This window comes from Bison bison, unplaced genomic scaffold, assembly GCF_000754665.1.
Source record: "Bison bison bison isolate TAMUID 2011002044 unplaced genomic scaffold, Bison_UMD1.0 scf7180017864110, whole genome shotgun sequence".
NCBI lineage: Eukaryota > Metazoa > Chordata > Mammalia > Artiodactyla > Bovidae > Bison > Bison bison.
This window is the reverse complement of record NW_011494682.1, coordinates 1,762,210-1,779,394: the sequence shown is the minus strand read 5'-3', so window position 1 is coordinate 1,779,394 and position 17,185 is coordinate 1,762,210. Positions and strand designations below refer to the sequence as shown.

Sequence of the window (17,185 nt, the reverse complement as noted above, 5' to 3'; positions counted from 1 at the left end):
TGTTTCCCCATCTATTTGCCATGAAGTGATGGGACCAGATGCCATGATCTTCATTTTCTGAATGTTGAGCTTTAAGCCAACTTTTTCACTCTCCACTTTCACATTCATCAAGAGGCTTTTGAGTTCCTCTTCACTTTCTGCCAGAAGCGTGGTGTCATCTGCATATCTGAGGTTATTGATATTTCTCCTGGCAATCTTGATTCCAGCTTGTGCTTCTTCCAGCCCAGCGTTTCTCATGATGTACTCTGCATATAAGTTAAATAAGCAGGGTGACAATATACAGCCTTGACGTACTCCTTTTCCTATTTGGAACCAGTCTGTTGTTCCATGTCCAGTTCTAACTGTTGCTTCCTGACCTGCATATAGGTTTCTCAAGAGGCAGGTCAGGTGGTCTGGTATTCCCATCTCTTTCAATGCTACCCATAGGTAAATTATTTTTTTTCCAATATTTTGAAGATGAAAGGCTAAGACACAGGTATTTTCCAAAAATATCTCAGCAAACTCCAGTTTTTATCACCTCTTGCTGGCTGAAGTTGGTAGCATTCTGAAATCCAGGCTTTTACTGCTGTTGACTCTTTATAGCTGAGTAATAATGTCATGGCATATTATGGATAATTGTGATAATTGGCAGCTTTTCATGTGTGGGAGCTTAAAATACATGGATACCTAAGTATTTTAAAAAATTATCCACCTTAATGAATGCTATTTGCCTGTTTCAATTTCTTAGCTAATTTGAAACAGAAAAAGTAACCGTCTAATTTACCTGTCTAGAGCCTGCCAGCATATAAATCAATAGTCATTTTCTGGATATGTTGAAGGAGAGGTGAGTTCAAGCATGGAGAAAGTCTAATGACTTGAACAGATCACTCCAATAAAAGTTTTATTTATGAAAACAGTTTCTTCAGTTAATTTGAAGGAGCTGATACATGGATGGCTAATATAGGTTTGCCCTACCCTAACTCATTCAAGTGGAAGTATAGACATCTATATCATAAGTCTTTGGTTGCAAGTGACAAAAAAAATTGCCTCTGATTACTTTTAGCTTAAAAGGAATCCTTACATATGATTGAAAAGTTACTGACTTCAGGCATGGTCCTATCTAGGTGCTTAAATGATGGTATCAGGAACCTGTTTCTGTCTTGGTTCTGAGTTCCTTATTTCCAGGCAGGCTTTTCCCTTAGGGTTGCAAGGTGGCCATGTACACTGAAAGCTTTTATTACCATCTTAGCACCTTAAGCATAAAGTGAAGATTTATTTCCTGGAAGTTCAAAAAAAAAAAAAAAAGCTAATGCTTATTTATTCTGTTTGTCCTGGATTAGATAAAATATCCAGTCAAAAATTAAAAATTGTGGCCAAGAATCGTGATGTTCTTATTGTCCAGGCTTGGGGCACAGCAGGTAATTCAATCTCAGTGGACTTCTAAGTATAAAGATGTTTCTCCAAGGAAAATGGGATGCTGTTATCGAAAAAAAAAAAAAAAGGTCAGGGTTGCTAGGTGGGCAGGAGTAACAAATGCCATTGCAGTGTATGTGTGTATGTTAAAGATTTATATAAATATGAAGATTTATACATTTAGCTATTTAATCATTTCTTGTAGTTATGAATGTGAAAAGAAGTTTGAGGATTTTATATATACATTTAAGTGTATTTGAGTACTGCAGTGGCCTAATAGGTAATTGTGAAAGTTTTAACAACCATGATACTGACCTACAAACTTTTATCTCAGCATGAAGAAGAGAAATGAATACTTAAAATGATAACTATATAAACCAGTTGGTGATAGCACATTAATAAGTTGGAGAAGCAAATAGTTATTTCTTTTTATACTTTGGTTTGAGAGCTAAGACTTTACCAGATGGTGGACTTTGACAAGGAGAAAATACAAAATCCAGAAGTCCTCATTTAACCCACAGAAGGGAATTTGCATGTAAACTTGTCATGCTCAGTATGAATGTTCATTATGATCATTATTTCTATTGAAAAAAAGTTTTTTTGGGGTAGCCTGCAGGGTGACCTCAGTGGGAGGTTTTACAGACCAAAAATAAAAGAGCACGTTCACAAATTGCCTTTCAGCAGATAATGAACCAAATGTTCAATTAATTTACTTTAGGACTATTTCATATGCCATTATGATTTCTGCCTCCTCTGAAATCCAGTACATTTACTGTCTGTACTGTTCATATGGAAATCTGAGCATTTTTAAAGATGAGATCATCCATTAGAGTGTGGTGGCTAAGAAGTGGGCTTGGAAATAACGCAAGTGGATTTGAGGTCATATCACTTATTGTTGTGTCAACTTGGAGAAGTCTCTTAGCTTCTTAATACTCAGTTTCCCTAGCTGTAGTGCGAAAGAAATACAAGAGAATAATAGTAGTGGATATTTCATAGGCTTGTATAAAATAAGCTATGTAAATGGAAAGGGCTTCACACAATGCCTAGTCCAGTGCAACCATTCAAAAGTCTTACATATTGAGTATTACATTTTTATTTATATCATGTTTTCCATTATTGTATGTTATCTTCCAGCATTAATTTCCTTGAAGATAGAGATATTATCTTAAAAATATTTGTATTATCTCAACAAATACCATGGCATGTTGAATACACTGAAAACTAATCAATTACATTACCAAATGAAAGTGTAAGAACTCTACTTCAAATCTCGCTAACCCCACCGCTCCTCGTTTTCCATTTTTTGCATTTTTCCATGATGTCATTTTCCTACTTGAGCTTATTAACAACAGGCAGAGGACAGAAGCGTAGAACGATATCCTGTGAGGAACTGGGGCAGAATAGATGTTATTCATTTTTTTTTCATTCATTCTTTTACTCAATTTTCCATCCATTCTCTTTTGTATAACTTCACTGTGTATGTTATAGGTGCCAAGAACAGTTTAGGAAAGGCATGAAAACCTGTGAAGACAAAGTACAGCAATGAATAACACACTGAGCCATGGATATTAAATGTCTTAATAGATGTGCACACTAAATGTTGTGGTCCCTCAGGGTAGAAGGAGATTGCATCTAGCAGAGGGAAATAGTTGACCTGAAGTATTCATTCTTTTATATGTGACATGACAGGAAATGGTGACTGTATTTTGGTACAGTTCATGCAAAGATGGATTAAGGGGAAGGGTAGAATAAGGGCAGTTTTCAAAACTTAGATATTTTCCATTTCAGAGTCCTTAATGTCAGCTGCTTTTTGCAAGTACATATTTTGTGCTGGAAAATGTACAAGGTTTGTTTGCTGCTGCTGCTGCTGCTAAGTCACTGCAGTCGTATCCGACTCTGTGCGACCCCATAGACGGCAGCCCACCAGGCTCCACCATCCCTTGGGTTCTCCAGGCAAGAACACTGGAGTGGGTTGCCATTTCCTTCTCCAATGCATGAAAGTGAAAAGTGAAAGTGGAGTTGCTCAGTTGTGTCTGACTCTTAGCGACCCCATGGACTGCAGCCCACCAGGCTCCTCCATCCATGGGATTTTCCAGGCAAGAGTACTAGAGTGGGGTGCCACTGCCTTCTCTGACAAGGTTTGTTTAGCCATATTTAATTCCATGGTGGCTCAGAGGTTAAAGCGTCTGCCTGCAATGAGGGAGACCTGGGTTTGACCCCTGGGTTGGGAAGATCCCCTGGAGGAGGAAATGGCAACCCATTCCAGTATTCTTGCCTGGAGAATCCCATGGATGGAGGAGCCTGGTGGGCTACAGTCCATGGGGTCGCAAAGAGTCAGACACGACTGAGCGAGTGACTTAATTCATTAATACTCAGAGTGACTCTTACATGCACAGTATTGCACTGGTCTTTAAGGAAGGTGCATAAAACACAGTCCCTGTGTTCTAGGACCTTAGTGACCTAGTTAGAGAGACAAGGCACATCTAGAAAAGTTAGGTAATAACAAGCAAGCCATGTATTGGTTGGTACCTCAGTGAATAATTCAAAGTGTAGTTATGATTTCAGTAAAGGAGAGATTCAGATTTCTGGGGAATGATTACTATAGGTTATTGGAAAAGATAGCATTTTCAACTGGGCCTTAGAAATGGAATCAGAGAAGAAAGAAAAAGAATAGTGTAGTTGTATTCTGTCATGGGACACTTCTGGGTTGCTGTGGGAGACAAGGATGGACACACAGATTGAGGCCAGAGTGACAAGAAAAGTAAATGGGGAGTAGACTGTTGTGTAGCCAAGGCATGGTGGAGAGGTTTCATTGCATCTGCCATCACTGATGAGTGGATGGTGGCTGTGCAGATGAGCGCGGAGGCCAAGTTCAAGCTCCGCAAGAGAGAGTGTGAGGATGATGGCTGCTGTGGTGGCTGGTGGTGGCAGTGGGTGGACAGCATTCCTGCCATGCATTTGCCTTCTTCCTGTTGGTAGCAGGGGTTTGATGGCACCACGTGTCCCCAGGCCCTGCAGACCATCACGTTGTCCTCCGACAGGTGGACCTGGGTCAGAGGTAACCACATTCATGTAGGACCCTCCAGGGAATTCTTGAACCTCTCAAAAATCCAAAATACATTTTAACCCAGAGGATGAATGAAAAAAGGAAAAAAATCAAAGCAGATTAAAGGCATTAACTTCATTTTGATCTGCAGACCTTCTGTTCTGACAAAAGTGATTGGATGAATCTGACAGTTTCTCTTTCTCGTTCCTTTCTTTCTTCTTCTGTTACCCTCTCTCATTTTTTTCTCTAGATTTTCTTTTATGATGAAACTAGATTAGTTGTTACTTAGAATTGTAATCTATTCAAGTGTAAAGCAAGTTGATTTTCTGATGTTCTCAAACCCCCTACTCCTCTGGTATTAAATTAAGACTGAAAGGGCTTATTTATTTTCCCTTTGTTCTTTTATTGGCTATTTTCCTGGAATGTGTGGACACCTTTGCATTCTCATTACTGAAGCCACTTAATTTACTAAAGTAAAACGTGCAGAACTTTTGGCTATTTTCTTTCTTATCTGATATCTTTTCAACATAGAGGAATTGTCAAGGCTGATAGCTGTGAGAGCTTGCTTTCTTAGAAGCCAGGCGGGTGTTGCTGGTAAGGGCTGGCAATTTTTAAATGAATCTATACCTTGTATTTTAGCTACTCTGGTGATCGTTATCATCCCAGTTTTTAGGTGGGGGAACTTGAGACACAGAGAGGGTAACTAACTTGTCTCAGATCACACAACAAATAGTAATGGAGTTGGGATTCAAACCCAGTTTGGCTAAGGAGTCTGAAAGTAGCGGTATGGCTTGTATTTAGCTCATTTCTTTATTTGACCAGGACTTCCTTGGTGGTCAGACAGTAAAGCATCTGCCTACAATGTGGGAGACCTGGGTTCAGTCCCTGGGTTGGGAAGAACTCCTGGAGAAGGAAATGGCAACCCTCTCCAGTATTCTTGCCTGGAAAATCCTATGGACAGAGGAGCTTGGTAGGCTACAGTCCATGGGGTCTCAAAGAGTCGGACATGACTGAGCGACTTCACTCACTTCACTTTTATCTGATCAAAAGTTATAGGGGAAAAATGAATTCCTGACATACTTCATTGCACCCTGCATATCTTTGTGTTAATAATGATGTTAAAAATTGGGGAGGGTGTTTGTTGGCCATGGAAGATGCCTCTCCCACATGTTGATATTGACAATACAATACCTCTTATTTCTGATTCTTGGAGAAGCTTTCTTTTGATGAGGGGAGCAACTGAGGAAAGAAACTAGAGTGGCAAGACAGTTTATGACATGTGATTTTGGAATTTTATCCTGGAGATTGTTATACTGGTTGCTCAGAGGCTATATTTAATAAATAAGACAACTTATGAAAGGTGCTCAGTCACGGTGCCCAGAGAGGAAGACCTGGAGGTAACATGACATCTTTCTTTCTTTCTGCTTTGCAGAGGTGCAGCAAGTTGCTGTCTGATAAGCAGTGAGCTGTACTTTTCTAACTTGAGAACATCAGACCGCAGAGTAGTGCTCTGTGGATTCCAGTTCAGCACAGATGAACTGTGCAGTGTCTATGCAGGAGAGTCAGTTCTTTAAGCAGGAGAGATGTTCATTCTTCTCTGTTAGAGGTGAAGACAAAGCCACATGGCATCTTTTAGAAATAAACAAAAAGTTGATTCTCTAAACATAGATTTTTCTGAAAGCTAATTCTGCCTCAGGGATCTTTGATGTTGAATGTTGATGAAAAATCAGTCAAATTTGTGACTGTCAGTTTCAGAACCACTGTGCTGAATAACTATATCTAGATTCCAAATTCTGCCAACCGTTTCTTACCATTCTCTTATTCCCTCTATGTGTTCTCTGATCCTCTAATATAGTCACACATCCCATTTCTTGATTGGAAAGACATTGCAAGTGTTTTTACACAAAAATCCTGGAACTTTAGTTTTTTTTTTTCTCCCAGAGATTTAGGAAATTTCAAAGACACTTTTGTTCTAATTACAAAAGTAAACCATATTGTATCTTATATTAATATGTATTCAGTTACCTTGTTTTAATGTTCTGTAAGCACAGAACAATTTGCAGATGTTTTTCTTGTTTGCTGGTTTATATACTAACTTTCTTATTCACTTAACTAATTAATTAGTTAATGTTTGTTTTCCCTCCAGCATATAAATTAGAATCTTTTTGTCAGGTTCTTTGCTTTATCTTCAAAGCCTGAAGCAAAACCTATTTAGAGCATAGACATTACTCAATAAATATTGCTGACTGAATACATGAATGAATTATGCATGTATTAGAATTGATATGAAAGTGAAAAGAAGAAAATAGAAGCCCTAGAAATAAACTGAATAACGTTTAAAAGATACATATACAGGCAGTCCTTGCTTTGCATTTTATTGCAGGACCATAAAAATGACTATGCAAGATGAAATTATATAAAACAATCCTAATGATCAATGAGAAAAGTTATTATTGTTCTTTGACATTTAAAAAATTTTCCAAATCATTAAAATTTCTCTTAGTGTTGACTGTAAAGGTAGAGGGAAATGAAAGAAATAATAAAACCAGTATTTATTTAGTACAAGCTAATTTAAAACATTAGAAGCATTGAGATTAAATTGGTTGATTTCTTTGTAAAATCTGGTCAGAAGTAGTTTGCTTGTTTGCTATAGTACAGTTTATGAAATGGAGTGAACATCTTTTCTGTGCCCAGAGGAGTTGTCATATTCCTAAGTCTGGATCAGCTTCCAACATTTTATCCTTTGTGCTTTCCATGTCAGGAAATGTGTATGAGAGTTCCTTAAACGTGAAGGTTTTTTTGGCCAGTATCACTTCCTCTGGGACATTATTATCATTTTGTTACAACCACTTGCCTTACTGTTTAAGTTAATGAGTTTGCTTTCACTAAGTTCCCCTGACTGTACATCTGGAGTTTCTCAAATGGGGAACGGCAGCATTATCTACATTCCCATAATCAGTTAGGTCTTAACTCCATTTGTATTTGACGTAGGTTGCACTTCCAGCATTAGTACTTTTTGTTTCTGGGCTGTACTTCCATCTTTGTTGGCCAACTCCCTCTTTTGATTATTCATGTCATATGCATTTATCATTGCAAGAAAAGGAGGCCGCACCACTATGCACTTTGCTGTCTGTGCATAACAAATGTGTAATGACCCGTCACCGGCAGACTTTGAAAGGGGCGCTATGATTGGTCATGATCATGATGCACGTATGTTATTTACATGGTAGCTGATGGACTGAAGAGCTGGCAGTGAACTTTGTATTTTATGCAATTACTCATAGTTAATATACCACACAACTGAAACTTAAGCTGTGGTGCTGGGCTACTGGTGTTATTTAACTCAACTGTAGCAGCTGAAATTCACACTCATTAGAACCATGCAAAATGAGGGCTGCCTCGTTTCCAGACTATCTTATGGATACCTGTGTATTTTTTCTTTAGCAAAGTGGGTTGCTTTATACAGGTGATTGTGTAGTTTTATTTTTTCAATTAATATTATATGATATGCATGTCAAAAAACAATAATCTCATCTTTATGTTTTATGATGACATAGTATTTGATTGAATGGGCTTAACCAATGGTTTGTTTAATCAATCCTCCTTTTTGGATGTTTAGGCTTTTTCTATTTTTCTCAATTATAAAATATGCTACAGTGGTCACCTCTGTAGATAAGATGTTGCGATAGCAACTGTTATTTATTTGAAATGAACATCTTTCCTGGGGTGGAATTCCTGGCTCACAGGATAGATATACTTTGAAAACATTTCCATATTTTTTTCAAATTTCCCTTCAGAAAGATGTTTCTGTTTGGACTCCTACCAGTGATGTAAATTGAAAGATGCTGGTGCATATGTCCTAAACCCTTGCCCACATTGAGAGTGTCAGTCTTTGAAGTTTTTGCCATTTTTATATGCGAAACATGTATTTTGTTTTAATAATTAGTTTTGATTACTAGGTAGGTTGAATATTTTTCATGAGTTTGTAGTAAATGTATTTTGACCTATGGAATTTTATTCTGCCTAGTATTATAGCAGTTTTCAGATGGTAGGAATTTTTTTTTGTTTTATTAGGTTGAGAGCATATATTACTACAAAGCTCTACCAGATGAATAAATCTGTGTACTTGGACCACAGTCACATGTATATACCATTCTTTGGGGATTATAAGGAGTATCCATGGGCTTTATCTTATAACCGTCAGTTTCCAAAAGCTTTCCTTTTTTTTTTTTCCTTTTATTTTAAAGAAAGAGAAAACAGCCCACATCTAGGGGGAGATTCTAGTTAATTTTTCATTACATGACTTTTAGGAGATGGGGTCAGAAGGAGCTAGTAGGGCATTCAATTATGTGCTCAAGCAAGTTGGAAGGTTTTTTCCCCTTCTGGTGTACAATATTTTACTTGGGCTTGTTTTTCAAGTGCACTGAAGTGTGACTAAACATTTTTGGGTACTGCCATTATGTAAAGAAGAGGCTCCGTCTTGTTAAATATTCCTTCATCAACTTTGCAGTTAGGCAGTTACGGGCAGTAAGGAGCTTGCAAGGGCATGCATGGGCTTTGGGCATTGGGCACAGGGAGGGTTGCTGGGAGGCGGGGGCCTGGGGGAAACTTAGGATTGGGGTGCTCTTTTGCCCCCTCCCACTGCTGTAGAGAAAATGATTGGCTCCAGCTGGTTTCTGTCTCAGACTTTTGGATGGGTCATCAGTGGAGAAAGAGAGAAGCTCACGTGGTCGGACCTCAGCTCATCTGAGGGCTAAAGGTTCTCCATCAGTCGGGACGTGGAATTGGAGCTCTGTCCTGGAGCGTGGTGGAGAGCTGAGACACGGTTCAGAACCAAAGGAGTAGAGAAGGCCTTGGATTCCTTTTGTCTTTAGGTTGGGGACGAGGGAGGCTTGGCGAGGAAGATGTCCACTGAAAATGTGGAAGGGAAGCCCACCAGCTCTGGGGACAGAGGAAGACCTCGGAGCTACACTTTGCTCAGGGTTGTCCAGCCGATGTTTAACCGCAGTATTTTCACTTCTGCAGTCTCTCCTGCAGCAGAACGCATCCGATTCATCTTGGGCGAGGAGGATGACAGCCCAGCACCCCCTCAGCTCTTCACGGAACTGGATGAGCTGCTGGCCGTGGATGGGCAAGAGATGGAGTGGAAGGAGACGGCGAGGTGAGGCATGGCTGAGTGTGCAGGACTGAGCCAGGGAAACAAGGACGGGGCAAGATCCTTGTCTGGGAGCCCCTTTCTCTAACCTGAGCACTTTGAATGACCGATGAGCCTGAGGTTGGCTGGTTAAAGATTAAAAGGATACCTTTTCTTCTCTTTGACATTGACGTGGATGCAGGACACCCTTTGTTTCACTGCTGGGGTCATTGGTCTGCATTTTAACCTTTATAAGATATTAGAAGTAAATCGCCATTTATAGGTATTTAACAATAAAATATTTTAAAGAGAGAAAGTCAAGCACCTAAAATGATGGCCTGGAGATATATGCCCATGGTCTCCACATGCCATTATTCCAAGTGAAAACTTGTCATCTTTTAAAGATAGAGTGAAAACAAGTAGAAGGTTCACTTGAATTGGGCGTAGTAGGGACCCGAGTTTAATTTCAGACCCTTGTCACCTGCCAGCTCATAACATTCCTCATCATATATAAATATACATACAATATATATGTGCAACTTAAGATATACAATATATAAATACAATATATATGTTAAAATATGTTGTATTTATATTATATAGTTTATTTATAAATATATATCGTGTTATATCAGATATATCATTGTATCATGGACATTTACCTACATACATGTATATATTCAGAAATGCTATACAAATTGTTAAGCACTGCACAAATATCTAAAGTTTCATTAATCTCACAACAGAGCTTTTCTTTCTTTCTACATGTAGATTTAGTTATATACACCACATTAAATCGTCTATGACATATAAAAATCATTTAATACAAAGATGTTGATATAGTGGCAGTTATTGGTCTGTTGTCATCACTCTATGGAGGTTCAGTGTATTTGACTTTCACCAACAAAATAATATTGACATATCCCTTTTATAGGCTGTAATTTAATTCACATCAATTAAATTCAGCCAGTATGTTTTTAATGACTCTAACCTGGGTCTCCTACATTGCAGGCAGATTCTTTACCACCTGAGCCACCAGGGAAGCCAAACAACATGCCTTTTATAGGCTGTAATTTATTTCAAATCAATTAAATTCAGCCAGTACATTTTGACCATACAGTACATGTTGGGCACTGTTTTAGGTACTGGGAATACAGAAGTGTGCAATAACTCATTTCTGCCCCTCCATCTCAAATGCTCCCTCTTGAAGCTCTTCATTCTTTGCTCTCTTGGGGGCCTCTTTCCAGTTGTTGTCTCTTTTCCCCCTCTCTTTGCACCAGTCACCTGGATATTAAAAGTTTTTCATAAAGTATGCTTTTAGTTGATAAAACATTCTCCCGAAGAAGTCTGTCAAACTGAAAACTTGTACCAGTATCTCTATTTCATTCTTTATTTTTCTTCTTTCTAACAGAAAAGATCAGAGTGAGAATTATACTGGTGCAGCATTAATTAAGTGTTGGGGAGATTTTGATTTAGTTTTGACTTTGCTGCTAACTAGCATGTCATATAATCATGTAGTTTTCCTGAGCTTGTGTTTTTTATGTTGTCAAATGAGAGTCATATTGGGTTGCATTGTTTCTAATATCATTGTATTTTATAGCTCTAAAATTCCATCCCTCTTTGTATATTGGTGTCATCAGCTGCAACTAGAGAAGTTCCATTGATTCTTAACTTTCATCTTAAAATTCTGCGCGAGTACCTATATAGACTAGAATTCAGGTACAGCATTCTGTTTTTAATTTCAGCCAAATGCAGACTGTACTTTATTTTATGTGACCCCTGGTCCCAGAATGTGAAGGGATCACAGCTCATTGTATCAGTAGTTCAAAATTGAATGAGATGGACACAAAATTTTCATTTAAGATTTTTAAAGGTTAAGATGGTCATGAATAATTTACCATCTTTAAAAGCTGGCTATTTCCTTGGGAACAACATATATGTCCATTTGGTAATGTCATGGGTTCCTGAGAGAGTGTACTGCTGGAGAAAAAGTGTGGTGGGTGTACACCATGTCATGAAGGAAACTGTCCAGAAAGAAACATACGACAATAGTCTACTTTCTATAACTTCTCCTATATAAGACTTGCCACAATTACTATTAATTAATTAATCATATATGTGATATTCTTTTTTTCATTTTGTCTACCTCATTATACTCATTCACCTGAAGGGAGAGATTATGATTATGATTAGTTGAGAACTGATTGCCTTAGAATCTACTGTTCTAAATATAATAATTTCTTAAAATTATTGTGTGATTGAAGTTGGAGGTCTGTGATAACCCATTTCTTTCTGACTGATGTATAGCTCAGTGTACCCAGGCATCCAGCCCAAGGTACCCAGCGCACCACTGACAAAGCCCGAAGAGGACCTTTGTTTGATGTTTCAAACTAATTCATCAATACACTGATGCCATCTGTGTATAGTTCTCTAGCCCAGACTTCTTGGCTTGTTTGATTGAAAACAAATATTTGGGTGGGTAGTTGGCATCTCAAAGGGCTTCCCAGGAGGCACTAGTGGTAAAGAACCTGCCTACCAAGTCAGGAGATATATGAACCACATTCTTATATCGATCCCAGGATTGGGATAGACCCCAGGATTGGGAAGATCCTCTGGGGGAGGGCATGGCAACCTACTCCAGTATTCTTGCCTGGAGAATCCCCAGGGACAGAGGAGCCTGGTGGGCTATAGTCCATAGGGTCACATAGAGTCAGACACAACTGAAGTGACTTAGCATGCATGCAGGCATCTCAAAGTAAAATGTCAGAAACTGAGCTTCTGATCTTCCCACATCAGACCTGCTCTTCCTACAAGGTTCCCCACCACAGTGAACAACTCCATTTTTTTAGTTGTTCAAGCCAAAAAGATTGGAGTCTTTTTGACACCTGTCTTTCTCTGCATCCCTTACTTGATGCACTGGCAAAGCCTATCTAGTTTACCCTCAACGTTATTCAGATATTCAGAATCTCACCATTATGTTGCATTCAGTGCTGCCACAACCCTGGTCTAATCCACCATTCTTTTTCTAGATGACTGCAAATGCTTCGTAATTAGTCCATCTCCCTGAACCTGCCCTTACTTCCCTCATGAGCTCTACACAGTGATCTCTTGACCTCATCTCCTTCTTCTCCTCCTGGTTAGCTCTGCTCTAGCCTCACTGGCTTGGTCATGCTCCTGTGTCAGGGCCTTTGCCTTGTGCTTCCCTTTGTCTGAAATGCTCTCCCTGTATACCCAGTGTCATCTCTGTGGCCCATTTCCTCACCTCCTTCAGGTCTCTATTCAACCATGACCTCCTCAGTGGAAAAAAGCAACTTTCCCCAAACTTTCCTATCCCTCATCCTTTATTCTGTTTGTCTTTAGTACTTATCAACGTTTGGCATGTTAGCATATCGTCTCTCTCCAATAAAAGTAAAGCTCCATGAGGGCAGGAACTTGGGGTTGTTTTGGTCACCACTATATTCCTAGTGTTTTCATCTACCTGTGACACAGCCCATAGTTGAAAATTGCGTGTTTATAGAATGAACGAATAGAGAAATAGAGCCTTGATTCTTAGCTTACTGCTCCACCTAAATTCTGTTGGGAAGTTTGGAGATGGTTGCATCTCCAGAAGTGATTCAGATTGTCAGTGGGTTTTACTTCCTGCAACATGACTCTGCTTCTGAATATTTTGGTAGTAATTTATGACGGCCATTTATGATGTCCAGTTTCCAGGCACGATGGGGCTTTTCTTCCCCATAAAAAGCTCTAAAACCTACCAGACTAATAAAAGTTTAAGACTTAAAAGGGACTCATTTTGCATATTAAAATGCAGCATGAATTTTTTTTTGGCTAACATTAAACAGGAATTCTTTGCTTTTTGTGAAAACTCCAATTAAAGGGACTATTTTATTGGATAAAACTACATGGAGCTGGAGAGAGGTCTCTCGATCTCTCCAGCTCCGTGTAGTTTCCACCGTGAGTCCACACCCCATAGAACACAATAACACCCTCTTTAGTATTTTCCCTTTTAATGTTTTATACTTTTTTCAGTTGACCAATGATTTCATTTGACCAAGAATATCCTACATGGAGTCTCAACATTACTGCAGTTTTAATCCTACTTCAGGAAGTTCAGGTTAGCTCTGTGTCTTAAAAAATAAGGAAAATGCTTCCACTGGTAAGAAAAATATCCCCTTTTAAGTCTCACAAAGCACAGTAGTCATGTAAAACTATAAACAAGGGAAGTCTTTATTTATATGATGTTTGAAGTATAGCCAACCCTACCACCCTCTTTTTTCCCACATCTTTTCCCTGATTTTTTCTTTCCTGAAAGTCAAAACTTTGAATTTTCGCTGGCTTTCCCAAAGGTAGAATGATCAGACCTGAGAAATATATATCATCAGTGGAATACAGAGAATATTATTTTTCAAAGGAGTATCCTTAGTGTTAGGTCATTAGAATACTGACATTCAGAGACTTCCTGGTGGCCCAGTAGTTTAGACTGCATGCTTCAACTGCAGGAGGTGCAGGTTTAGAGAACCCTGGTCAGAGAACTAAAATTCCCTGAGTGCGCATGGTATGGCAAAAAGTCAAAAAACCAAAACTTTAATACTGACTTTCAGTGATGTAGCAGTAGTTCTAATGGAACATTTGGCACTAGTGAATGATCCTGTGCTTCTCATTAAGAATTTCTAGGTGACTGTTGTTGTTCAGTTCGTAAGTTATGTCCAACTCTTTGCAACCCAGTGGACTGCAGCACACCAGACTCCTCTGTCCTTCACCATCTCCTGAAGCTCACTCAAATTCATGTCCATTGAGTGGGGGATGCTATCTAACCATCTCACCCTCTACTGCCCCCTTCTCCTTTTGCTTTCTATCTTTGCCAGCATCAGGGTCTTTTCCAATGAGCTGGCTTTTCACATCAGGTGGCCAAAATATTGGTGCTTGAGCAACAGTCCTTCCAATGAACATTCAGGACTGATTTCCTTTAGAATTGACTGGTTTGATCTCCTTGCAGTCCAAGGGACTCTCAAGAGTCTTCTCCAACACCACAATTTGAAACATCAATTCTTCGGTGCTCAGTCTTCTTTATGATCCAACTCTCACATCCATACATGACTACTGGAAAAACCATAGCTTTGACTATATGAACTTTTGTCAGCAAAGTGATGTCTCCACTTTAATACGCTGCCTAGGTTTGTCATAGCTTTCCTTCTAGGTGACTAGGCATCAGCTAATTGATTCATGAAGCAAACTGGTAAAAGAATAAGTCATGATCCAGTTTTGGTGATGGCCTTAAGCCAGAAAGGCTATCACAACCCTCCATGACTCCAAACTCTTTATTTCTGTGAGTCAGTGATGTTTGCCAACGTGGCTTTTGGCTTTCAGTTTTCCCTCAGTAAATATTCAGATGGGCCGTGTTGGAATTCATCACTGTTCTAAGAATCTGTGTTAAAGATCACTTCCCCAGTGAGACTCAAATTCTACTGCCAAACCTGTGTAAAAAAGAAAGACATCACGAGTTTCAATAAACCCAACAAGCCAACAAAGGGAAAGGGCACTGATGTTTCAGTTCTAGTGGGCCACATGGAGGAACAGTTTTTGCTTGGCCAGGTGACCCTGCCTCCCTTTGGGGAACCTGACCCGGGTTCTGGGCCTGGCCATCAAACATAGCCACATGCCCGTACCCTGGGGTTTTGCAGAGGGACCCTAATCTACACTGACTCCACTATTTCTTCTCCACTGTGTTACTCTGGAAAATTCCATTTGAGACCAGGTTTATTTTTTCTGTAAGAAAAAGGAATTTAATCATCTATGTAATTATATGTGGTTACTACACTGTTTTGCAATAACTTTCACAGTTGATCTACAAATTTAAGAATTCTCCTTAAAAACATCGTTTATCCCAGATATGCACTAGCATTGGCATATTTTATGTGCAATGAGGCATTTATTAGTTAACAAGAAATTTATTATTGTTTTAATAGCTTTATATAGTTGGATTATATTCTAGGGCAAAGGTCATGTCTATTTTCCACTGTAAAACTGGCATGATTTTAAGTTAGAGGTCTTCTCTTTTCTTAATTATATTTAATCACATGATTGGAAAGTTGCAAAATGTTCAGTGTTTCCCGTGGGCCTTCTATTTCTTCAACAAACTAGTGAAATACTGTTTGGTTGGCAGTCACTCAAAGTGTGTTAAACTGCAATGTACTTTATCATTATTCTTCTAAGACCTTGGAAAAAATAAACTTCACCTAATAAACTCTTTCTTAAAGGTTATAACAGTTTTGTGATTGCCAGCATTTAAAAAGCCAACTTCTGAAATTAATTTTTCTATAACATGTCAAATAACTAAGACAAAAGGATAAGTAGGGAACGTATTGCAAATATATGGTTATTCATAGTTATTATGAAGGGTAGATAGTAGCTTTTAGTACATTTTACAGTAAAAATGTCTGGTCTTTAGAACTGTAATTACATGGTTCTAAAGCACCTTTACAAATTCACTGACACATGAAGAGGCTGAACTTCGGTACCTTTGCCTTAGCCTTTTCTTTAATGGGTTCTGATTTGAACTGAGTCATTTTCAGTTTTTTCTCAAATTTGTCCTTGATATGTGAGGAAGATAGACATAGCATGTATAGTTTCTGGAATGAAACTACCTGCAGTCTGTTTAAATGGGCAAACCATTACTTTATGCGTGCATGTTTGAGGTACAGTTTCTTGAACAATTCAAGCAGTGTATTTTTAAAAATTCATTCATTCATTAGTTGGCTGCATCGGGTCTTAGTTGCGGTACACGGAATCTTTCATTGTGGCACACAGACTCTCTAGTTGTGCTCAGTAGTTGTGGTATGTGGGTTTAGTTGCCCCTCAGCATGTGGAATCTTAGTTCCCAGACCAGGGATTAAACCTGTGTTCCCTTCATGGCAAGGCAGATTCTTAACCACTGGACCACCAGGGAAGTCCCTCAGGCAATGTATTTTAAAGGAATTTAATAGTCATTATCCCAGAATTACCTTGTGCTATTTGCTATACTGTGACATGACATCATCACAACATATAATATTTACTGAACTCAAAGTGAAATAGATACTTAAACTGAACTTTGAGACAATACTTGTCTTTCATAGATTTTAAGGAACTGGCTAGTTTTGAGACTTTACATTCCCATTTCATTATGGTTAAATCTTGACCAAATCTTAACTGGTATAATTCAGAAGGTTGAATAATACTATTTTCTAAATCCAAGCTAGTTGGGATTATTTCTAAATATGCTTTTGAAACTCTTTCAAAGTCGTATTTAAGATGAACTATGGAGAGTAATTGGTCACAAAAGAATGCAATGGTTTTACTCCTTTTTTTAAAAAGAAGATTTTGTCAAACTTATATTGTTTGGACAATTGAAGATTATGGCAGGAAGAGCTCTTGTCATATACTGTACGTAAGTGAGGCTTAGTTTTCTTTTACAAAATGCATTTGGCTATAAGGACTTACGGCAACTGATAGAAGAGCAAGTGGTCATCATTCAGGAGAGATAAGAGGGAAGTAAAGGCTGAATATACAGAACACTCCCATTTACTGACTTTCTAGCTGGCCCTTGTTATTCATCTTGGACTTAAATCTGTGAC

General features: G+C 38.6%; 1 protein-coding gene across 3 annotated transcripts in view; it reads left to right on the top strand.

Annotated features, from left to right (window-relative positions):
- SLC4A4 (solute carrier family 4 (sodium bicarbonate cotransporter), member 4) overlaps nucleotides 1-17,185 on the top strand; it is a 364,017-nt gene that overhangs the window by 142,453 nt on the left and 204,379 nt on the right. For all 3 annotated transcript variants that reach the window (XM_010839087.1, XM_010839088.1, XM_010839086.1), the window contains exon 4: nucleotides 9,464-9,599. In XM_010839087.1, coding sequence (XP_010837389.1) covers nucleotides 9,464-9,599 — 136 coding nt within the window. The remainder of the gene's footprint in view (nucleotides 1-9,463; nucleotides 9,600-17,185) is intronic.